At 33.5% G+C, this 25,544-nt stretch overlaps 1 protein-coding gene across 2 annotated transcripts in view; it reads left to right on the top strand.

Moving 5' to 3' along the window:
* The window catches only part of TBC1D32 (TBC1 domain family member 32), a 201,284-nt gene that overhangs the window by 54,752 nt on the left and 120,988 nt on the right, over positions 1-25,544 (top strand). For both annotated transcript variants that reach the window (XM_049654268.1, XM_049654266.1), the window contains exons 15-21: positions 1,537-1,679; positions 5,507-5,634; positions 10,049-10,250; positions 10,817-10,896; positions 18,701-18,839; positions 21,957-22,044; positions 23,973-24,091. In XM_049654268.1, coding sequence (XP_049510225.1) covers positions 1,537-1,679; positions 5,507-5,634; positions 10,049-10,250; positions 10,817-10,896; positions 18,701-18,839; positions 21,957-22,044; positions 23,973-24,091 — 899 coding nt within the window. The remainder of the gene's footprint in view (positions 1-1,536; positions 1,680-5,506; positions 5,635-10,048; positions 10,251-10,816; positions 10,897-18,700; positions 18,840-21,956; positions 22,045-23,972; positions 24,092-25,544) is intronic.

Here is a 25,544-nt window from a genome sequence, read left to right as displayed (position 1 = left end):
TAAGAAATGCTATTAAAGGAAGTTTGATTGATAGGTACTAATGTGTTCTTCTTTGCTGTTTTCTGTCCTTTATACTTTTCTGATGTTTTGATCAGCCTGCTTGTTTTAGGTCACATTAAAAACTTCAGATCTTCTCTTATTAAAGAATAGAGCAAAAACAAAAACTTCATTTTTTAATAAAATGACTCTTAGTCAATGTTCTAAGCCTGGAAGTTACCGTAGAAATGCTGGCAAAATTCTGAGTTCAAGTTAATCAAAGGGAAAACAAATTTTGGCCATATATGTTAGTGCTAAATGCAGCTACCAATTAATTAGTATGTTTCATTTATGCAGTTATACCAGCTTATTAGTCTTAACAGTGGCTCTCAAACTTCTTTCTGCCTTTACAGCATTTCCGTGTTATAAAGATGTAGCTTAGGTCCCCCTGCTTAGTGCTCCTACAACATACTGTGTTTCTTTTATGTTAAAAATGTTCCTTCTTATAATTACTTGTCAGTGGCTTGATTTACCATCTAGTGGACTTTTTTTTTTCTATTTTTTGTCTTAGTTATGCATGTCTACAGTGCCTAGCACAATGTCTGACACATAGTAGGCACTGGTAAGTAGATAAAAGAATGAATGAATGAGTAAATGGCTGTGTGCTCATCAGTAATATCTCTCATTGCAAACAGGGTCTGGAACTGATTGAAAAAGATCACTTTTCATTTCTTTTTGTCAAGTGTTGACTTGAAGTCTTAGTGTGTTCAGGGAGTAAAGAATATTGTAACATAAATTAAGAATTTTGGTGTTACTTTTAATATTCTGTCTTAAAACCTTATGCCGTTAACTTTTGGTTCCTTACTTTCTTGTAAAACAGTATTTTGTGAGTATATTAGGTCAAATAACCTGAAAATATATTGATTTATGAAACCAAAAAATATCATACTCACTTTAGTGACTATTCCATTTGTTAGATTTATATATATTTGTGTTTTTTTTTTTGTACATATTTTAAAGGAGAATCTTTACAGTGCTCATTCATTTCACTGGTTTTATGGTAATATATATAAGCAGTAGTATATTAGTATTTGAGGAATTTTCTCCCCTTCTTGCATTTTTGGTGATTATGTTTTACTCTAATTTTCTACCAGGATGAACACTTGAATGCATATTTTAAGAAAAAGAAAAAGTGAATACAAGTAAATGTTTGCTGGGAGGAGAAAAGTTGTAAATTTGTTTCATACCACGTCCTTACTGTTAAGCAGTGATTTAATGTCAAATAGCAGATGATCTTCTGTTGTTTCTCAGAATTCAGATTTGTCATTCACTTCTTTAAAATTAACTTGAGGATATATTAAGCTAATTGATCTTCCCCTAGGTTTCAGGTTTTGATTTGGCAATACATCATCCTTTGGGCATTGAATTGGATAATTGTTTGTTTTTAACTATTTAACTTTGTTGATCTTTTTGGAACAGCAATGGCTAACTCATAAATAAACTATATTAAGTTCTTAATGTTTAAAGTTCTAATTTCTAAAAGAACTGTTATTTTATCAGATAATTACTCTCCCGCAAGTATGGTGACTGAAGTTCTTCAGATACTCTGTGATCAGAAAGAATGTGCAATTGAATGCTTGTATAACAACACTGTGGTTGAGGCACTTCTTCAGCCTATTCATAACTTAATGAAAGGAACTAAGGTTGGTATTTACTAAAAAGGGTCTCTTAAATGGGTATTAGGGAATATTCAGTGGGACTTTATTCCTAAATTTCATGTATTTGAAATATTTATTATATCATCTTTCCCTATATGCTTTTATGCTGACATAAATTTTTATTTACTATTAAATCATAGTTTACATAATTGATTTATTCATTATTGACAGTGTAGGGGGAAAATACATATAACATCTTAATTTTTTTTCTAGTCAGGCCTAGATCTGATTATAAGGATTGAGAGAAGTTATTAAGCTATTTGTCTTGTAAAATTAGTAAATCTTGTGAATGTTTTGTTTTGATAGTAATTTTATAGCCTTTAGATTATTTTTCTGAAGAGTCAGCTCTGTTTTATATGAAGAAATAATATTTTAGAAAAAAAACTTCTACATGTTCAGAACTGGGATGTTCATATCTCTTTACATTTTGTATGGACTGTTTCTTTACGTTATATAATTTAATGCTTACAACTGAGGCTGAAAGAAGTAAATTACTCAAGGTCAGAGTAATTTTAAATTTACACATTTAACAGGTGGCAGAATTGGTATCACTACCAATACTGCTATATGTCCACTTCTGTGACTTAAGTTTTGGGGAGAATGACTTAAATCTTAATAGGCTAAAGGTTTTGCCCTTCTAGGTCTGTGTTTTGTAGTGTTTTTACTGTTTTCATCTCCTTTGCCCACCCCTCAGTGGCTGGGAACTGTTTACCCATCTATGTATTCATTCTTCATTGTTCATTCAGAAAACATTAAACACTTATGTGAATGTGATACAAAGTATGGGATTCTAGGAAATTAAGGGGATAGAATTTTGATTTTTATGGTCAGCCTTAGGAAGATAAATAGAGAACAACCAGTAGAATTCCTAATACAGTTTAATGTATATAATATAATAATGTAATAAATAATAGCAATAGTAATATGAAATATAAACCATATACCAGAGCTGAGAAATATGCTTTTGGATTTTGTGTCAGAGTTTTTGTTTGTCTTTGCTTTCATATATCTTCAACTTTTTATTTTCCTTTGGCTTCTTTCCTTTCCCTATAAATATGCCTGAATCTGTCTCATAGTTGGGATGAGAAAAACTCTTGATCATCAGTGCACGTCTTTAGCTACCACCTAATATCTGGTCTCTTTAACAATAGCTTTTAATTATGTTGGACTGCCATTGTTATTCTGGCTCCCTCTATTCCATCATGTTTCCAAACATTGTATTATGATCTTACCTCCACTACATCATTGATGCTACTTTGATTGCAGTTGCTCATAACTTCTTAAACCTGTAACTAATTACTGACCACTTTTCAGTTGTTATTTACCTATTATTATTAACACAGTAGACCACTTCTAGAATTGGTGACCTGGCTTTCCTAAAGTCCTATATATTACTCTTATCCCTGTCTTTCTAATGATTCCTTCTCTGTCACCTCTGAGGGCTCCCCTTCTAGGTCTCTGCTGTCTTCAGTGAGTCAGAATCTGGTTCACTTTCTTTTCTCTCAGTACACTTTTCCTAGGTGATTTCCTCCAATTCTGATGATTAGATGCATAGTTAACTTTTTTTTTCTTTTAAAAAGGTTTATTTTTGAGAAAGAGCATATGCATGTGAGCAGGGGAGGGGCAGAGAGGGAAGGAGAGAGAGAATCCCAATCAGGCTCCATGCTGACAACGTGGAGCCCAACGTGGGGCTCGATTTCACAAACCTTGAGATCATGATCTGAGCTGAAATTGGGAGTCAGAAGCTTAACTGACTGAGCCACCCTGGAGCCCCTGTTAACTTCTAAATTTAGATCTCTTCAGCTCCAGATTTGTCTTTAGATGCCTGTTGAACACCTTTTTTGAATTATTCCATGTGAAAATCAAACTCGCATTTTCAAAAAATTAGTTTTTGGCTTGTCACTTCTTTTCTCTCTCTCTCTCTCTTTTTTTTTTTTTTTTTTGTTCTTGCTCAGTTTTTTTAAGCTTCCTTGCATTTCCCTGCATGGTAAGTAGGACTGCTATATATCTAGACTCGTTCCTCATTTTTTTCATTCCATTGGTAATTAAGCCCTAAAGACTTGTTTTCCTACATATCTCTAAAATCCATGTATGTCTTTTAATCCCTGCTGCTACTGATTTTGTTTAAGCTCTGATAATCCCTTGCTTGGAATACTGAAATAATTTTCTAATTTTTTTTCTAGTCTTTCACCTTTCTAGCCTGTCCTCTGTATTGCCACTAAGACTGTCACGGTGTTTTCCTGCTTGTTCCTTGCTAGATACATTTCAGACTGTCTAACTAGACATTAGTCAAGTTTTCTGTTGTGTCCTACCTATTTTTTCCCATGTATTTTAGTTATAAGAGATTATTTGCATTTTTTGAACAAGGTTTCAATATTTCCCTATGTTTGTATGCTTTCCCCTTGCCCTGGAAAGTAGTGGTCTAGGTGGTCTTCCTTTCTTCAGACCATAGTTTATTTTTTTTTTCTCCTAAAACTTCTAGTTCTCCCAGGAAAAGCTTTCTTTCTCTTATATTCTCATGTTATGTACTTCTGTACTTACATTGGAATTATTCTTGAGAGTAAGAAACAGCCCTCTGGCACATGGTAGACATTCTGTATTTACATTAAAACATTCAGCATCACTCATTGAGTCAGTATTGTATCACTGGCTTGTGCTAGGTGTTTGAAATATAGAAGAGATTAAGACCTATACCTTTCTTTGAAGGAGCGTACTCTAATAGGAAAGACAAACTGTTAAAATACTGAATGAGGAGCAGAAAGGTTTAAGAAGGTGTATGTAAGGGGGGTGCCTGACTGATTCAGTAAGTAGAGTTCAGGGTTGTAAATTTGAGCCCCATGTTGGGTAGACAGATTACTTAAAAAAAATTTTTTTTTTCTTTAAAAGAAGGTGTATGTATGAGAGAAGGAAAGTATTCCAGGCAGAGAAGTTGTTTTAAGAAAGATACTTATTATGAAAGTAAGAGATAGTATAATAATGCCTAATATAATTATGAAATATTCAGGTGAATATACCTGACTCCTTAGTTAAGCTAACTCACTGAATTTATTAGGATATGTTGGTTGCAATGTTTAGATATTCAGATTTCTTATAGAGAATATGTGTATTGGCAGCTGTGCAGGTACAGACAAGTAGGTCGGCCCCAGAGAGAACAGAATTTTAGTAGACTTAGACTTCCAGATGGGCTCCAGCATTAATATGACTCTAGTATTTGCCTTGTACTAATTTGCAAAGATATTTTTAGTATTTCTATTTACAATTAAAAGTGAAGAAATATGATTGGTTCAGGCCATGTTTTCCTCATTAGATGACATCATTCACTATTGGCCATCCCATGAATTGCTTGTCCTTACTCAGACCTATAATTTATGACCCAGCCAGTTGCAGGAAGGGGTGATGTTCCTTAGAAATGATGGCAGTTTGTTAGAAACCATATATAAAAAAATTAGTTTAGATATTCAGGAATCCAGTGAGTGGGAAGTAAAGAGCGAAGTGGAAATAGAGGAGCTACTGCATCTGTCAAATAGAATTATATATAAAACTGTAATGGGAACAGCAGGTCCCTCAACTGTGTTCATAAACAATAACTGGTTCGGGTAAAAAGCCTGTATATATTTGTCTTATCAACTGTGCTAAGTGAATATAATCTAATGACACATTTAATTCAGACATAATTCACAACCAAACAATCATTAACTCTCTTTTTGTTGTGGTAATATAACTTTGTTAGACTACACTACCCCCCTTGAGTTTTAGTTTGTGATGTATTAACATGTCATAAAATTATGATTTGTTATCTTTTTAATGTACAGACTGCTCCAAATTGCTCTGAAACCGCTTTAATTCACATCGCTGATATATTGGCAAGAATAGCATCTATAGAAGAAGGACTTACCTTACTTCTTTATGGAGAAAATATGAACTCTTCTGGAGAAAAAAGGTACATGTCTATGCTTTAAATTTGTGGAATTTTTAGCATATTGTCTCAATCTAATTCAAAGTTTCCAAAAGGTTATGCAATGTGTAATAATGAAAATCAGGGTAACTATTCTAGATAGTTAGATTCTGATGAGCCACTAACAACATAGTAGATGATCTCCAGATTCTAGTGGTAACCAGGATTGTGGACTATACAGGCAGAGTAGGCTTGATGTCAATAACTTCAAAATAAGAATAGGAGGATTCATCCCATATGGGATGTTTTTGCTCCTTGTACTTTTTCAGACTTCTAAGACCACCCATGATTGATTCCAGTCAAACCACACAAAAGTACACAATGGAAAAAGCTACCCTTGCTCAGTTCCATCTCTGGCTTAACCAATGGTATTTTTGTTATGCTTTTAGACCTTCTCTGCGCTTATAATAATGATGTATAAAATGTACATTCATAACTAGAATTTTTGTTTCTCTTCATAAAAATGTCATATACATTATTCAGTTTTCCTATGTGTAACCATGAGCATCTTCCTAGATGATGAATGAAACACTATTTTTGATAGCTCCATGGTACTTTTTTAAAAAGTAAGTTTATTTATTTGAGAGAGAGTGAGGGAGGGGCAGAGAGAGGAAGAGAGAGAGCTCTCCCATGCCAGCTCTTTATGGCCAGCACAGAGACTGACACGGGCTCAATCTCATGAACTGTGAGATCATGACCTGAGCTGAAATAAAGAGCTGGACGCCCAACTGACTGAGCCATCCAGGTGCCCCTGGGTGAACTTCTTTTTAAGTTGACTTTCAGGCATTTCGTCTGTTTTCAGTCTCACTTCTGTCTCCAACTCCAGAGATGCTTGGTTCCGACAATTTGAGTTTTTTGAGAGGTTTGATGAAATAAATTGTGTTCTGTTTTCTGTATTGTGGCTGATCATTCAGTTTTTCCAGGTCCTGAATTACTTCTTGTTTTTTTCACATTCTAGAGTATAAAAAATTGTTACTATCACATCCTTTCTTTTCTTCTTGACAGCTATAAAAGCCTTCTGAAAATTCTGTTTATTTTGCATTTTAGTATTTTAAGAGGGTGCAGATATGAGTGTAGGTGTTCAATCTGCCATACTCAACTGGAAGTATTTTTCTATACAGATAACAATTCTTTTGTAAAATGAGAAAGACTAACCTTTTGTCACGAGTTCTAAAGTTTCTTTTCATTGTCCATCACTTCCCTATTTCAGTTTTTTTGTTTTGATTTTTGTCTTTTTTTGCTATATAGACATTTAATTATGTAATTAGTTTTTTCCCAGTCATTAGGATTTCTACATTTTTTAAAAAGTTTTCCTTAATTGAAGTTAAACAGGTAAGACATAAAATGTCCATTTCTTCTGACTCCCCATTGTTCAGTGGTTGTTTCTGATATTATTATTTATATTGGCCAAAGACTGGAATCGTCTCAAATGTCCAGTAACAAGAGACTGGTTGATTAAATTATGTTTGCACAAAGGAACACTTAGCTCTGCAGTGGGAACATGGAATTTTTTATGTATTGCTGTGGAGTTGTCTTCAGAATATGTTAAGTGAACAGACAAAAGAATGTTTATAGAATGCTACCTTTTATATGAATAGAATATGAATAAACAAAAACATATTTGTTGATATTTTTCAAAAGGAGCGATGAAAGGGTAAACTGAAAAGTAATAGTTTTCGAGGGAGAAAAGCATGTGGATGGGGAGGTAGAAAGGTAAGACATGTACCTTGATTGGACCTAGATTTGACTTTGGAATCATGTATCTGATTTATATGCTAAATGTAAAAGTTAAAAAGAAGAGTTCAAATTTTGAAGAAATTAAGACAAATGGAAATAAGAGCATTTAACTACCAATCAAGTTAGTTACCTACCCATGCAAAAAATTACTTCAAAGTGACCTGATTTGAACATTTCTAGTGGGATATATAGGGTTAAAAAAAAATCACAAAAATAATCTTAATCTGCCTTTAATATATTCTGAAACTATTATGCCCATATTCTAAATAAAGCAAATAAGTAATTAGCATCATAAGAAACTAGAATTTCAACAAAAACATGATATTAAATTTATATTTATAAAATAACATATATTAATTTAATATATGTTGAATTAAAATTAAATTTATATTTAAATTTATATATAAAATTATATATAAAATTAAATTTATGTAAATATAAAATATATTAATTGAAATTTAAATTCATAATGGAAATAAATATTTCTCTTATTCTTTAAAAAATTTTTTTTTGATATTTACTTATTTTTGAGAGAAAGAGGGAGACAGTGTGTGAGCAGGGGAGGGGCAGAGAGAGAGGGAGACCGAGTCAGAAGCAGGCTCCAGCCTCTGAGCTGTCAGCCCAGAGCTCAACGTGGGGCTTGAACCCATGACCTGTGAGATCATGACCTGAGCCGAAGTTGGATGCTCAACTGAGCCACCCAGTCACCCCATAAATTATACTTTTCTTAGCACTGACAGGCTAGAAGTAATGATAACCCCTTAGTAGACTGTGGTCTCTAAATATCTAAGGTTCCCCCCCCCCCGCCCCCCAACCACAAAAGGAGGAAGGGCTCCTTGAAGGTAGTTGTTTCTGGGTTGGGTTGGGAAATGTGCAAGGTGATCCTGGGACATCTTACCATTCTAGAAAGTAAGGAAATTATTAAAGACTAAAGATGTTGTGTCAAAAGTACCCCAAGCTACCAGAAGGGGCCTCCTACTGATTGAAGATGGATAATTTAAGAATTAAAAAAACAGTTACTTCAATGGTTAACATACATAAAGCAAACAAACATAGTTTTAAAAAACATACTAAAATTAAAGAAAACCTCGTCAATTACCCATTGAAGTTGTGAGGACACCAACTCATTTTGTAAATTGATTAAAAAAAATTCAGACGTGTTTTTTTATTCTTTCTTGTACCAATTGTATTTTAATATAACTATTAAGTTACTGAAGATAAAATTCTTCATAGAAAGCTTTTAGTTAATAAATGCAAGATAATTAGAAATCACCATTTGGTAATTCCTAATGAAATAGTTCATTTAGGAAATTATCCTGAATTGATGCTAAAACCATTAGGTGAATGGCTTGATGAGAGGAGGACTTCCTACTGGAGAGCTCAGGCTTCTACCATCTGACCAGTTGATTTTTAGCACCACCAAAATTAGGACAACAATATGTGTCTCATGATGCAGTCGGAGGTACACAGTAGCAACCACCTATAAAGTTATTTTTTCCGGGAAAAAAAGAAATTGAACCTTAAGCCTCTAGATATAATTATCAACTTACGGAAATTATGGGGAAGTAGAGGAACACATTAAATGACACCATAAGGAAGCAGTTATCCAAATAATAGTATGGATAGGAAAAATAACTTCATTTCTCCAAATCATTGGCATAGGTAAAAAAAAAAAAAAAAAGAAAGAGGGAGCCTAAATAATACAATAACCTCATGCACTGCATGAAACTTGTTTGAATTTTGATTTATACAAACCTGTTATAAGGACAACCTTACGACAATTAGGAAAATCTTGATATGGGTGGACTAACAGATAGATTAAAGAATCATAGTTTGGTGGGGTATTGGCACATAACATAGAAACCTTTATCAGTTAAAGATGTACACTAGGTAAAATGATGTCTGGGATGTAGCATATAATATTTCAGTAGAGGTGGGCAGAGGGGGAGGTCAGGATATATAAAACAAGACTGGCAAAATGTTAGTAACTGTTAAAGATGTATGGAGGGGTACATGGAAGGCCCTATCCTAAAGCTAGAAAGACTAAACGTGTGCTGCTGTGGAGCTAGATATCCTGGGTTTGAGGCCTGGCTCTACCTCTGACAAACCTTGTGGTATTGTTCAAGTTATTTAATTCCTGTAAGCCTTAACTTTATTTATCTGTTTAAAAAATGAAGAGTATAGTTTATAGGGTTATTGTGAGGATTAAATGGATTAATACATTTGAAATATTTAGAATAGTACTTGGCATATTAAACATTTACTATGTTTTCCTTATCTGTTATTACTATTAATGTGTCTGAGATTCTGAAATACAGGAGCTACATCCTATTAATGGCAGGGGAACTCAGGATTTTGTTTTCACTATAATCAAGTGAAGTTCCATATGGCCCGGGACCCATGGTGTCTATAACCTGTTAAGTGTATAGTTTTGCTTTTTCCTATCTGTATGTTCTTTCCTTCTAGTCTCCTGAAACTTCTAATTATTAGACACCTATCTGTACATAGGTGGGAACAGGAATATTGACATGTCCAAGAAAAGCTAGAGGACTAAATGGGAAGCCAAGCAAATGCAAAGTTTATGATACAATTCGACTTTTTTGGTAGTACTTGATGAGGTGATGATTTATAACCTTGGAATAACTTTAGTATCATGTTTTAGTTCTACAGGTGCTCATATAATTGCCCAGTTTTCGAAAAAACTTCTTGATGAAGACATTTCTATTTTTTCTGGTTCGGAAATGTTGCCTGTGGTTAAAGGAGCTTTTATTTCTGTGTGTCGTCAAATATATGGTACATGTGAAGGCTTACAGGTGTTAATTCCTTATAGTTTGCATGAGTCTATAGCAAAAGCATGGAAGAAGGTAAGAATTTTTAAGCTTTTCCTCCCCCCTGAAAATCTTTACTTCAAATATAGTCACTATAGTATTATCATAATGCAGTTAAAATCTTTTACTGGCACAAATATGCCTTCTTTAGTATCACAGTACTTTAGGGAACAGAATGCTTTCTAATTTGGTACAGGATGCCTGTACCTCATCTCCCACTAAGACAAAGTTCTAGGACCTAACTACATTTCAAAGTCTTTTCTTGCAGGAGAGCCTTTAGATAAATTATATTTGCATAAACTGACATCCTTTAGAAGCTGTTTCTGAGCAACTTTTATAGCCAGCTGGGGTTTTGTTATGGACACTGGAGATAATGTTGCAAGAGTCAAATGTAGTATGTATCAGTGGACTAATAAGCCTTTTTTCCTCACATTTATATGCTTCATTTATAAAATATTTTACATAACATTTAATTAAAAGCCAAATAGCTTAAAATTTGAAGGTGATTTAATTTTAGTTACATTAAGGATCAACTATAAAAACGTATCATGAGATCTTACGAGTAATCAATAAATAATGTAAATTAATCTGTTATATTTTAGACAAGTTTGCAATCAGAAAGAACTACTCCAGTAAAGTGCTTGGAATCTGTTTCTTCAGTAAGCCAGGAATCCCAAAACCTGTAAGCACAATTGAATAAACTTATCTGTTTTTCTACATTTGCTGAAATAATTAAAAAATGAGAATATAATTAAACATTGTAGCAAAAATATACCTGAAACTAATATTACACTATGTGTTAATTAACTGGAATGTAAATAAAAACTAGAAAAAAAAAAAAAAAGGACTTTATAGGAAGGTGACCATATACATATAGGATTGAGGAAAATTACACCTACGGGGAACTTTTGGAGATACTTGTACCTTACTTGTACCTTACATCTAGCAATATTTATTATACTTGCTTCATCCTGTCTTTACATTTTGGGTTAAGAAACTGGATCTGTTATAATGTTTCCAGAAAATACAGAGAATTATCAAATACTAAATTTTGGAAAGCTAACTAGGGAGTTCCATAGGAATAAGGTGATTTCAAATGCCAGCAAAGTCTATTTATATTTAAATTATGATTTTTCAGAATGTGTGGGAATGCATTTTAATTACATTTTGGCATAAGGAAATTATTTAATTCAGTATTTATACTAATTTTTAATTTAGATATTAGATATCTCCATGTATCTTCACAAATACCAATAGGACATGGAGTCAAATTAGTGATGGGAAAAAAATTTTTTTAGTTAGTATCTGATGACTAATATATTTGCATTCTCTTCTTAGTTGTTGGCATGCTCTAAACAGATAATAGAACGTTAAGGGATATTCTTAAGAAAAAATAAATCAACATTTTTTTTGGATAGGCATAGTTTTAACTAAAGAAGTCTAACAAAAAGCCTTTTTTAAATTTCCTTAACAATGTAATTGTTCAACAAATAGCTAATTTCCTAAAAATTAGCTATAATTTTTTTTCTGATTGTTGTCATAAACTTAATTGCCATTTTTTTGTGTGTGGAGAGAAAAACATTTCTGCAGTTTTTGAGGTAGTTTTTAGATGTTTTCTTTGAGGTCTCCTCTGATTTCTCCTCTTCCTTTGATTCATTCAGCCATGTGCTAGACCAAGGGCTTGGACTTCTGAGGATACCTATATCTTAAGAGCTTATTGTGTAGGGTAGAATACAAATAAATACAATGTGGCAATATGGTATACTAAATTTATATGATGGGGTCATGAAGGGTTTATTGGGAGGCAACTTGTGAAGGAAATCTTTTTGGAAGAAGTTGTTAAAGTAAGTTAAAGAGAATAGATACTAACCTGACTAAAAAGGGGGAAAATGTTATTTCAGATGGAAGAAATAGTATGGTCAAATAGGCTAAGAAGAGGGAACGTAATTAATAGTCAATACATTTTACTCTCAGTAATATTTTTAGATTCTGAAGTTAGAGTGTGAAAGAGCTAATAAATTATATGCCACACTTCTTTCCTGAGCTGTCAACCAAGTAATAGAGATAAAGAAGTCAAACAGATCAAAACATTGAATATATACAGGCTTCCTAAGAGCTCAAGAATTTGATTTACCCTTCTGTCACAATGGTTAGTGGACAGTCATAGGCTTCCCTCTGAGGCAGAGCTTAACAAAGAACAGACTTAACTACACAGTAGAACAGAGCAGAATGTGTGCTTCCTACAGGAAGCTACCTAGCTGGATCACACAGTAGACTGGGAGAGAGGCATTACTTAACCAGGTGTGCTTAGGACATTCTCCAGATCTCCTGAGTCCCTTCTTCCATGGAGACTAAGTGATTAGGTGGTAAGAGGCAAGCAATGTTAAAATGGGGAATGTGTGCTCAATGTAGAAACTTGATTCTGGAGGAAAAGGAGGTTCCTACAGTGTATGATTCTAATGTCTTAGAAATAAGATTTAATAGACTTTTTGATAATAGAGAGTCAGAACTGTTGATTTCATTTTTGTCAGCAAAATTAAATTACCTCATAGAATTGAATGTATTTTGTTCTTTTGTGTTAATTGAAAAGTTGGAGATAGACATTATTTGTTCCTTCGTAGTTTGCTAAAATTGGAGTGTAAAACCATGTGGACCAGTTAATTAGACTGTTCTAGTGTCAGTACATAGATTCCTGATAATGTTTCTTTTATTTTAATTCCAGTATAATTAATATACAGTGAGTGTTAAGTTAGTTTCACGTGTACAATATAGTGATCCAACAATTCCATATTATTACTCAGTGCTCATCATAAGCACACTCTTAAACTCGTCACCTATTTAGCCTGTCCCCACATGTTCCTACCCTCTGGTAACCATCTGTTTGTTCTCTGTAGTTAAGAGTCTTTTTTGGTTTGTCTCTTTTTTGTCTTTGTTCATTTTTTTTGTTTCTTAAATTCCACATATGGGTGAAATTGTGTGGTATTTGTTTTTTCCAGCTGACATATTTCACTTAACATCATATTTTGTAGATCCATCCATGTGGTTTCCAGTGGCAAGATTTCGTTGTCTTTTATGGCTGAGTACTATTCCATTGTGTGTGTGTGTGTGTGTGTGTGTGTGTGTATCACTTTATCTGTTCATCTGTTGATGGACATTTTGCTTCCATGTTTGGCTATTGTAAATAATGCTGCAGATAACATAGGGGTGCATATCTTTTCATATTAGTGTTTCTGTGTTCTTTGTTAAATACCCAGTAGTGGAATCTTTCATTTTAGCCATTCTCACAGGTGTGAGGTGATATTTCATTGTGGTTTTGATTTGCATTTCCCTGATGAGTGATGTTGAATGTCTTTTCATGTGTTGGTTGGCCATCTGTATGTCTTTGATGAAATGTCTGTTCATGTTTTCTGTTCATTTTTTAACTGGAATATTTGGTTTTTTGGTGCTGTATACATTCTTTATATATTTTGGATACTAAACCTTTATCAGAAATATCATTTGCAAATATCTCCTCCTATTCTTTATACCTTTTTTGAATCAGTGAATAAATAACACTTCTACTCTTAGACACTAGTTTCTAAATAATGACACCAACAGTAAGATTGATATGATAAAGGTAAAATTAACAGTAAGTTGGTAAAATTCTTATTTTTGAACCTTTGACAGACTAATGTTAGGTATTTTGAGCTTATACTTTCTGACAAGCATATTTTGGAGATTCCCCCTCCATTTTTCTATTTATTGATGCTTACAATACTGCAGAGAAGATTAGCAACATTTATATAGTCATCATAGGGGATTGATGTCTTTTAAATTTAGGCTTTGGATTGTAATCCCAACTGAAATTTCTACCATGCTATTTTGGTTGATAGTAGGAAGTGCAGTGATTGCAAACTATGTGGGATCATTGTTAGTGTGACCATAGAGAAGAATATAATTAGAGGGAAAACAAAGTGCCCAATCTGCCCCAACCAATCATCAAGAGTTAGAAAACTTGAGGGTGAAGTAAGGGGGGTGTCTTTGATCTGTAAAACTCCGCCCATGATCCAAAGAAATAAACACCTGAAACTCAATATCCATGAAAGTGTCTAACCCTCTATAATATCTAACCATTCAAAGAAACAAGTTCTCATAAGCTAACAAAACTGTATTTTTTGCCATTGCCCTTATCTCAGTACCAACAAACACATTCAGTGGCTTGATTTTTCCATTTCAAACCATATCTTCTCTATAAGTGAAAGAAAATTAAATGTTAAGATCTTGGCAGAAAAGATAAAATTATGTCAGTTTTCTGTAATTTTTCAAAATTATGGGATGCACTCTCTAAGTTTTTCGCCTCTGTTAAGTTTTTTGGAGGGGTGGGAGTCAAGGTAGACTTTAAAATGCACTTTCTTTTGGGGCACCTGGGTGGCTGAGTTGGTTAGGCATCTGACTTTGGCTCGGGTCATTATCTTCTAGTTCACTAGTTCGAGCCCCATGTTGGGCTCTATGCTGACAGCTCAGAGCCTGGATCCTGCTTCAGATTCTGTGTCTCCTTCTCTCTATGCCCCTCCCTCACATACACTCTCTTTCGAAAATAAACAAACGTTAAAAAAATTTACAATTTCTTTAATGGCTAATGGTTATTCAGGTTTTTTTGTGCTTGAGAGACTTTTGATATTTTCCTAAAAAATGACTTTTTCTTATCTAAACATATACATTTTTTAACTCGTTTGAAATATTCTTGTATGATTAAAAAATTCTTTAGCTGTAATTATTTATTTTTTGAGTCTTAGTATTTTTATGGCTGTTTTCCTCCCTTGACTATTTTATTGTATTAGTTTATGCAAAGACCAGGTTTGGGTTTTACTAATGCTGTTTGCATCTTCTCTCCTTTCCTCACTTCTGTAGTACAGGAAAGTAAATGAAAAGGGGAATGAGAATGGATGTTGAAAGAAGCAATGCACCTCAGCCATGCTAATTTTAATATATTTTGATATGTAGTACTTTCATATTAAGCTCTTTTAAATATTTTAAAAACTTTCTATTTTGATTTTACTATTTAACCCATGAAATGTTTTCAATACAGTTGTTTCCGAACAGTTATTTTTACTAATATATTTTTTTAACTGTTGACTTCTAATTAATTTGTATTTTCAGAGGACCTGGATTGCATGATAAGTATCCTTTTATGTTGGGTGAGATTTTGTGATACAGTACAGGGTCATTTAAAACCCAAATCTGTCTTTGCTTAAAAAACCTTACTTTGTTTTCTTATTTGAAGCACCTAATTTTTCTTTTCAGTCAGTTATTAAATTTATAGACATTTACTGTTTTTTGCTGTTTGTTGAAACTTGTAGCTCATTCTTTCTCATAGGCTCACATTTTCCCCCATAGTAAGTTTCCAAATAGTTTTCCTTTAATTGTTCTTTAAGGGTTTGAGAGAAGTAAACTAGTCTTCTCTTTATGTCTGAAATTGACCATTTCCCCTCCAATCCATGCAACCCACTCCTATCTAAACTGCCCCTCCTAAAGGGTAGTTTATAGTTTATCTGGGTATAAAATTTTTGATACACAATTATTTCTCATCAGTATTTGAAGCTATTACTCCATTTTCTTTTGGAATAAGTAGTAACTGAAAAAATCTGTTAGTATAATCACATTTCTCTTATAGGTCATATCCTTTCTCCTATCTTTTAATTTGATTGTGGTTTTTGTTTGTTTTTTGCTTTTGTCTGTGTGTGTGTGTGTTGGATGTTTGTCATTTGTGTGATTTGAATTTATCCTGTTTGGTACTTTGAATGTTCTTTCAGTCTATAGACTGGACTGGTGTCTTTCCTCAAATCTAGAAAATTCTTAGTATCTTTTCGTATATCCCTTTGTTTCTCTTTTACTGATTTTATTAGATGTGTTTTGAGGCCTTTCAGTCTTTATTCTGTTTGTCATCTGTTTTCTTAAACATTTCCTACCTATCTACTATCCAATTCAATAATTCTTTGACTGTGACTCATAAGTGGCTATGCTTCTTATTTCCACAATTTCCAATGGTTCTTTTTAAAAAAATGTACTTGTTTTTATTTCCCTTTTGCTTTTTGCTTCAGTTTTAACAGAAACATTTTAAAAACTTCCCTTGAGTATCAATAAATTTATTTTAGTCATTTCTGAAAATTATTTCAGCTGGAATGGATTCATTTGATAAGTGTCAATTCTGCTAGCTCTTAGCTTTAGATATCTTTTTTAAAATTCTCAAGTTAGTTAACATACAGTGTACTCTAGGCTTCAGGAGAGTAGAGCCCAGTTATTCATCTCTTACATACAACACCCATCCCGAAAAGTGCCCTCTTTAATGTCCATCACCCATTTAACCCACCCATCCCCAAATCCCCACCCCCATCAACCCTCAGTTTTTTCTCTGTATTTAAGAATCTCTTATGTTTTACCTCTCTCTGTTTTTATCTTATTTTTATTTCCCTTCCCCTATGTTCCTGTGTTAAGTTTCTCAACTTGCACGTATGAGTGAAATCATATATCTTTCTCTGATTGACTTATTTTGCTTAGCACAATACTCTCAACTGATGAATGGTTAAAGATGTGTGTGTGTGTGTGTGTGTGTGTGTGTGTATACACACATACAGCATGTTATGTATGTATGTATACATACATACATACATACATACGGTGGAATACTAGTCAGCAACGAAAAATAATGACCTCTTGCCATTTGCAACAATGTGGATGGAACTGGAGGGTATTGTGATAAGCTTTAGATCTCTCTTAAAGTTTGATTGGGAGTTCATTTTTCAGTCTTTTCGTTTGTCTCCTTCCCTATTTTCTTTCTCCTCCTCACTTATTGTTTCTTCCCACTTATATTTCTATGTTCATTTCTCCCTGCCAAGCAGTTTTATGGTTTTTCTCTTTTACTGTCATGTTTTAAATACATTTTGTATTGGTATTTTGAGGCTCCTGTCACTGATGATATGGATAGTATAGCTACAACTGAAGAACTAGAATATAAATTGATCATATGCTCATTTCTAGAAATGAGGCTTTGTCTGTGTCTTCCTGTTGTCCTAGGCTTCTGGGACAAAAGCTTCTGTCAAAAGCCCCACTTTTAGACCTTGTTATACATACATAAGTGTTTTGTTACATATAATATTTTTAAGTATGTAAATTATACTTTACTTGAGTTAAATATATATTATTTCTATTAGTCTCACCCAGTCGTAGGTCTTAAGCAGTGAGCCTAGCACTGGTCTTGTATCTGATGTGTGACTCCTCTAGTCCTATGTATCTTACTGGTACTAAATTTAGTTTCCATTGCCTGCATTTACCTTAAAATTAGAGCCTCGCTTCTGTGTGTTTCTGTCCATGATGGAATTTGTTATTTAAACATGGTTGAATCTTTGGCCACTACTCTGTGATTGGTGCAGAGGGATGTGTGTCAAAACACGGACTTACTCTCTTTTTGATTAGAAAAGTCCTGGATTTCAAGTTATTTTACAATCATTTTCAAAACAGACTTCTGAAACTTCCTTGGTGGGTAAATGGCACCCTTCTACAGATTCACTGTTTTTACTATACATGTCAATAATTAATTTTTGGTCTATTTTTATATACAAAGTTTCTTTCTAGACAACTAGGAATATCCAGTAGGGAGTACATTTTCTCTTTCTGGTACTTCAGATGAAGTGCTCATTTCCCCTCCTATGTTTCCATATTTCTAGCTCTGGCTCCCCTGTTTAACTGTGTCTTCTGAATGTTTCAAACTTTTTCTGGGGAGAATGTTACTGGCCCTCCTTTTAAAAGTGTTTTGAGAAAAAAACAATGTTATTCTCCAAAAGTAAAATGAAAAACCTATTAAAATAAAGATACTATGCCGGATATGCTTTAGAAAGTTAGAGGACAGATACTCTGTAATGAAAAGAAAATATAGGGGAGACAGGGTGACTTAGTTGGTCAAGTGTCTGACTCTTGGTTTCGGCTCAGTTCATGATCTCGTGGTTTCATGGCTTCAAGCCCCGCATTAGGTTCTGTGATGGCAGGACAGAGCCTGCTTGGAATTCTCTCCCTTTCTCTCTGCCCTTCCCCTATTTGCACTGTCTCTAAGTAAATACATACATAGATACATACATATGTACATACTTGAAAAAAAAATAAAAAGTATGAAAATAATGGAGAGTTGGGGCCTGGGGACTCCCAGCCCAGCAGAATTACAAGAAGAGAAGAGAAAGAATTTAAAGCACAGATGAGAGAATCTAGATGTAAAAAAATGCTGACACATGCAGTTAATATTTAATTAAAGTGAAAGAAAATTATTGGGCAGAAAATACAATAAAAGTCATTATTGTCAAGGAAAGCATACTTTTTTTAATCTGTTTTTTTAAAAATATTGAATACTTAGTCCTCAATATGTACTCTTTAAGTTTATCAACAACATTAAGCTGAAATATTTTCTTTTAGTTTTGAGTATAATAAAGAAATGCATACCTTTCTTTTGCTTGTTTCAGTATGGCTTGGGAAGAGAATTTGTTAGATGATTTACTAAATTTTGCTGCCACTCCCAAAGGACTACTATTTCTTCAAAGAACAGGTGCCATCAACGAATGTCTGACATTTATGTTCAAACGATATGCAAAAAAATTACAGGTATGAATTACCATCTGCTAGAGGCAAAAAGAATTTTTCTTGCTGTAAAAGCTATTAAGAACATCATTCTGTCTTCTCTGAGTGAAGAGGTTATTAAACCTCAATTAAAAAACCATATAGCATTGTAATATTTAACTTGATATTATTTCAGGAAAGCATTAGAATTGATGTTGGTATCTATGGATATGTTTACAGGATGGGAAACAACCAGATGGAATTGAAAAATATAGTTAACCATCCAGATGTGTTATAAATATAACAAACATCTGGTTGTACTAAAGCTGGGTGGAATTTCAGGAGGAGGAAATTCACTATTGGGTCTAAATGTACACGTTAGTAAGAATTTGGTCCTCACATTAAAAAGAAAAATATTTGTAGATTAATTTTTAGATACTGTTAAATAAAATGTACACTATAATTTAGCCCTTTCTCTTAAGTCCATTAAGGTGTATTCAGCTTTTTGCTGTGATGGTGTAAACATTCCTGAACTTTTGGGCTTTTTAGGATTATATGTATGCTTTTAAAAGTGTCTTCTTTGTCTCTCACAGCTGTTGTATATTGATGTTACTAGGTTACCAGGTTGTAAATACGATTTTATTTGTTCTTCAGTTCTAATTCCCTGCTTTTGTTTAAGTCTATAAAAACAAAAAACTTAAGAGTTTTTGCCTGTGAAGGTAAGTAGTTTTTGAGAGACGGTCCTGACCATTCCTCACAAATAAAACCTATGAGCATTAGTTCATCAGTTTGACATAAGGTTTATATGGGCAGATGTGTTTTTAATTATTATTTAAATGGACCTCTAGTATAGAGAACTTATTTACATGCCTCAGTTTATGGCATACTGCTGTCATTTGTCCATGCAAGATGTTGTCTTAATTAATTTTATTCCCTGTCATTTCTGGTTCACAGTTCCATTTCACCCTGTGTGTATTCCTCTACCCCAGACTTCCATGCTAATGTTTTTAATATGTGTAATATCCTGGGATATGTATATATCTTGTAGAATGTTGTCTTAGTCCATTTGGGCTGTTAAAATACCATAGACTGGGTGGTTTATAAACAGAAATTTACTGCTCAGTTCTGGAGGCTGGAAGTCCATGATCAGGATGCCAATGTGGTCAGAGGAGGGCCCTCTCTGGTCACAGATGCCTCATTGTATCCTCACATGGATACGGGCTCGGGAGCTCTCTGGGATCTTTTTTATAACAGCACTAATCCCATTCACGAGTTCTCTCCACCTTATGACCAAATCAAGGTCCCATTTACTATCTCACCTTTGGAGGTTAGGATTTCAACATACGAAATTTGGAGGTGACACAAACATTCAGACTATAGTAAATCCTGAAGTTTCTCAGGATTTTTAAGTTTACATATATGGTCATTTTAATTTGAATTTCTCTGTTGGTGAGTTTGAATCACCTTGTGTACTAGTTAGCCATTTGTTTTGTTTTGTTTTTTTACATTTTTGAAAATATTGAAGCAATTCAAAGACACTTTTCTTATCAGATGCTTGAGACTGTGCATACACAACTATTGCTATTGTGATAATACAGCTAGGAATAGATGTCTCTGTTTTAACATTTATGAATATAAAAAAAAACCCTAGTCTTTGTACCACACTGGTTGTTATAACAGAAGACACTGTTCCCTGAACCTCAGTAACTTACAACCTTGTAATATAATACCGTAGTTTAATGGTGCTTTATGCTATTCAAGAAATTTTTTGAAAATTTAAATTCTCCATTATCTTGTAAGAAAGCCACTAGGCCATTTCCTTAATTTTGCTGAAGAGAAAGTAGAGACCCAGGCTTGTTAACTGATCTGCATATGCTCTCACATCTACTTACAGCAGTAAGACTCGAACTCAAATTTGTGTTTCATGAAAGCTGAGTCTTACTAAAGCATCTCTAACTTCTATGAAGTTTTTCTTTGCCTCTTCCTTTTCAGTACTTAGTGTGAGTCTAGGAAGCCCCTGTGGCTGCTGATATCTAAGTCAGCAGGGTCAATGGGGTTGATTGATCAGTAAGGTATTTATTTAGTTATTATGGCAGGAGAGTGGGAAAAAAAATAGCCATTCATATTTTTGTACCTCTCTGTCATCTAACTACAAAACTAATGTATGGCAGGTTCAAGGAAAGTGGAAACTATGAGTAATAAAAATGGAAAAGGAAGGCAAACAAATGGAGACATGAATAGAAAATCCAATCTAATTCTTTCCCATGGGCTTTTAGTTCCCTGTCTACTTTTTTTTTTTTTTTTTTTTGCCTTCAAGACTGAATGCACAGTTTATATCTTAAAAATTTGATTAAAACAGATCCTTTTTTAAAAAAATCAATTCTTTTAATGAAATGTTGAAAAAATACAAATTGTGAATGGTTAACTTTGTTTAGATATCAACCATTTTATTAGCCAACCTGGTCTTAGCTAAGATCTAAGGAGGAACACTGTTTATTTTCTGTTATTTCCGTATTGTTTTCTGCCAGGAGTGATCCTTGTGTACTTTACCAGGAATACACGTATAGTACTCTTTGTGACATGCAAATTGTCCAGTGTTTTCTACAACACTATTTATAAACTTGTATGTTAATGATCAGTATTCTTTGTGTGTTTAATATATATATAATTACTTTAGGGAAAAAAAAAACACATTTCCTCTAAAAATGATTGCCATTGAGAAGATATTATTTTTTTTAAGTTTTTTTTTTTTTAATTAAGAGTATAGTTTGGCTGACAGTCAATACAGATTTATATGCGAGGAAATTTATTATTGAGGGACTGACCTAAGGAATAAAATAACAGCATTTAAATTTGGAAGGAATGTTAATCTTCATCATGGTCAAAGTCCTTTGTTTTCAACCTAGAGAGGGAAGTGACTTGTTCAAAGCAAAACGCTACTTAATTTTACGGCTGGGACCAGAACCTCTATCTGAAATGAGAACCCCCAAAATATTAACTCATTGACAGGGTGTCTGAGTTTGTTTTGCTGCTCATTATGTTTACTTAAAAGAATGTCTAGTATTCTAACAAGAAGAATCAGTAACCTACATGTAACATATAAATAAAATATTAGCATTTTTTGTTTTCCTGCTTTTCATTGTTCCTTATTTATTTTGTTAGATCAGCAGACATAAAAAGTTTGGCTACGGAGTTTTGGTTACACAAGTGTCATCAACAGCAGCAGGTGCAGTGGCACTACACAGTTCAGGTAGGTTTTTTCTTTTAATCAGAATGTTAATAATTTTAAATAAAATGAGTAAGCCAATAGAAAATTTAACTGGCATGATCAGCTCTCAGGATATTTACTCTATAAAGTTCTTTTTCGCAGGTTTGGCCTTAGGTAAGGGAAAGTTACAGGGTTTCCTTTATCTTTTCTCTTCCATGAAATTGCAATGGGATTTTTTTTCCCTTGAAGTATATATACACAGCCTTGTTCTCTTTTCCTCAGAACAATGGAACATAATGAATTAAGCTGAGAAGTACTTGATGCTTAAGCAATTGTCTTCATCTTATAAATCCTCTTTCAGTACAGTTGAATCTTACAAGATTTTTTTTTCCCTCTTAAATCTTACATGATTTCTTAATGCTCAGTTTTAGTGGCCTGTATATGCATCAAAATATACACAACCACAATAATTATCATACATACATACTATTTCCTTATTCTTCTTCTTTCTCTTTTGCCCTTGAAAGCTTAGTTTTCACCACTTTTACCACTGCATTTGCAGTCAGCATGTATTATCTACAATGGATTGAATTTTTAAGAGTTTAAACATTGGGAATTTAATATACCTTAAGGCTATCTGAACCCTAGACCAGAGAGACAAGACATAACTTCTAATAGAGATGTTATGGTTATATTTTTCAAAGTTTAGTGTTGATGAACTAGAACATCACTGACCATAATTGGTCCTTTCCTTAAGTGAAAATATTTTACTATAATATATCTTAAAAACTTTTCGGCTAAGCTAATTTGGAGTACTTGTATTATGAAACATGCTTCTTGGAAGAAGTTGTCCTAAACTGAACGACTTATTTTTTCTTCCACTTAGTGTAAAATCTAACATATTGCTATACCCAGGGGCATATTAATGGAAGCATTTGGAGGTACAATCTCAGATTTCCCTGTTGGTCAAGTCATTAAGCCTCTGAGCCCAATACCGTCAAGCTTCCCGTGAGAGGATTAATTGCAATAATTTTACAGGACAAAGGAAGGAAGATTAACATTGCTTGAATTCCTATGATCTCTTAGGGTACTATGTTAGGAACTTCATATGTATTGTCCCATTTATACTTCATGGCAACCCTCGAATATAGCACTGTTTCAGTTTTCCAACAGGGGACCTGATGCTCTAAGAAGTTGAACAAATCTAAGGACACGACTACTAAGCCTGCATATTTGTAATTTGATCCCTGATATTCTTGATTTCAGAGCTTTTTTTTTTTTTTTCTCCTGTTATACCAGAGGAACCTTTCTGTTCTAATGTTATTATGAATTTACTGATTTTATGATTAGGTGTTCTGTTTTATACTTTTTTAAAATGTAATTTGATTCTTCATAAAATAATAATCAGCCTTAATAATCACTTTCATTTAGATATATAGTAACTGATTCAGAATTTAGACTGTATTGAGCCAAAATTGTGTGAAATGAAGAATTGTTTTAAGCATAGGAATTATAAAAACAGTTATATTAGAATAAGGAACACACTTAAACTCTTTTAAGTGCCTACCTTGCCTCCTGATACACAACATACACGTATACATACAAACACATACCACCTTTCAGCTGCCTTTCTCACTCAAAGAGTAAAGGGTAAACCTTATTTTTCAGAAAAGCATGGTGAGACGTTATTGGCCAAGTGATAAATCCAGAGACTCAAAATTCAGTTCTTTAGGGAAATTTAGGTGTCTCAGAATTTAGTCATTATATAGTTTTAGGATAATGAGGTATCATACAGGTATAATTAACAACAGGAGATATAATTTCTACTAAGTTTAAAGGTTATTTCTTACAGAAGATGTAAGTATGTGTCTTTTGTCAGCGAGAACCAATCTTGTCAGAGGGATAATTATATCTTTCTTCCATAATTCCAAGAAATTGTATACTGTAAATATGTATATAATTCTTCTCAGGGTTTATTAATGCACTTATAACTGAATTATGGACCAATCTGGAATGTGGAAGAGATGATGTTAGAGTAACCCATCCCAGATCTACTCCAGTGGATCCTATTGACCGGAGCTGTCAAAAGGTAAGAAATGATTTGAGTATCTCTCTCAGAAATTACTTCATCTAGACTTTATCTATATTTGGTTACAATCACCAGCTTCTCCAGTTTCTCTTCTTCTTTTTTTCATTTCTAATTTTTGTTTCAAAATAAGTGGCTAGAACTACCAGTGTTCCATGGGAGTTATATTTTTCAAGGATGTTTTCCTTTCACAATTATTTTTACTGTCATTTTTCTCTTAATAAAGAGTGATATATACCAGACATGCTATGAAAAAACAAACTCTCTCAAAAAACCCTGAAACAAACCAATCAACCAAAGCAAAAAAAGATAAGTAAGCTTTTGCCCTTTGGTTTAAATCTAATAGAAAATTTTCAGGATTATTTGAAGCAGGGGTGGGTGAAGAAAAGATGCTATCCTTTAGAGAAATGTGCCAAAAAAGAAATTCTGAAGCACCTATACAATGTTCTATTATAATTCAGTGGCTTTTATATAGTTGACATGTTTGCGAATTTCACTGAGGTTATTCGATGATTCCTGTCTTTGACTTTATGGGAGCCTGGGAAAGTTTCAGTGGATGTCATAAAATAATCTTAAAAAATTAAGTTCTACTTTCTATAATGGTAGGCTAGTTCTTTCCGGTAGAAACATAAACTCAGGAAAAATGGCTTAAAAAATCAACTAGTTAAAAGTACTGGAATGGCTAAATAGAGGGGAAAAGATGGAGGTGAGTCACTATGTAGATGAAAAGATTGATACTGTTTGAAATTCTGATTTAACAGACTTTTGCTTGAGGGCAGGTACCAGTTGGTGCTCCACAGATAGAAATCCATACTCTAACAAGTTTGAAAAAGCAGAAGAGAAGGTTTAGCAGACGAGAAGCAGAAGAGAAGCTGGAAAATGGAAGGAGGTCTCTGGAAAGTAGAGAAGTACCTAGGGGGCACCTAAACTCTGTGTTCATACGGTCCAGATGTTAAGTCTCTCTCCTGAACTTGGACTTCACTGATATCAGATAATCTTACCACAGAGGTTAGAGTTTAGAGTTTGAATTTGCCATGTTAACTGCTAAATTAAAATCAGCGTTGGGGAATATACCTTTCATAGTATATTGGATATCATCCATAATTACTAGACATATGAAGAATAAGAGAAATGTGATTCTTACCCAGAAAAAGGCATCTAGTAGAAGATTAGGAATGATGATTAAACTGAAATTATTTATCAAGGACTTTGAAGAAGTTGTTATAAGTAGCATGTAAAGGAAAATATGCTTGTAATAAATGAACAAATTGGAAATTATAATAGAGAAATAGAAACTATATAAAAGAACCAGATAGAAATTCTAGATCTGGGGTGCCTGGGTGGCTCAGTCAGTTAAGCGTCTGATTCTTGGTTTCAGCTTAGGTCATGATCTCATGGTTTTGTGAGTTCTAGCCCTGCTTTAGGCCCTGTACTGGCAGCTCAGAGCCTGCTTGAG

This window comes from Panthera uncia, assembly GCF_023721935.1.
Source record: "Panthera uncia isolate 11264 chromosome B2 unlocalized genomic scaffold, Puncia_PCG_1.0 HiC_scaffold_24, whole genome shotgun sequence".
In the NCBI taxonomy this organism is placed as follows: Eukaryota; Metazoa; Chordata; class Mammalia; order Carnivora; family Felidae; genus Panthera; species Panthera uncia.
This window is presented reverse-complemented; position numbering and strand designations above follow the sequence as displayed.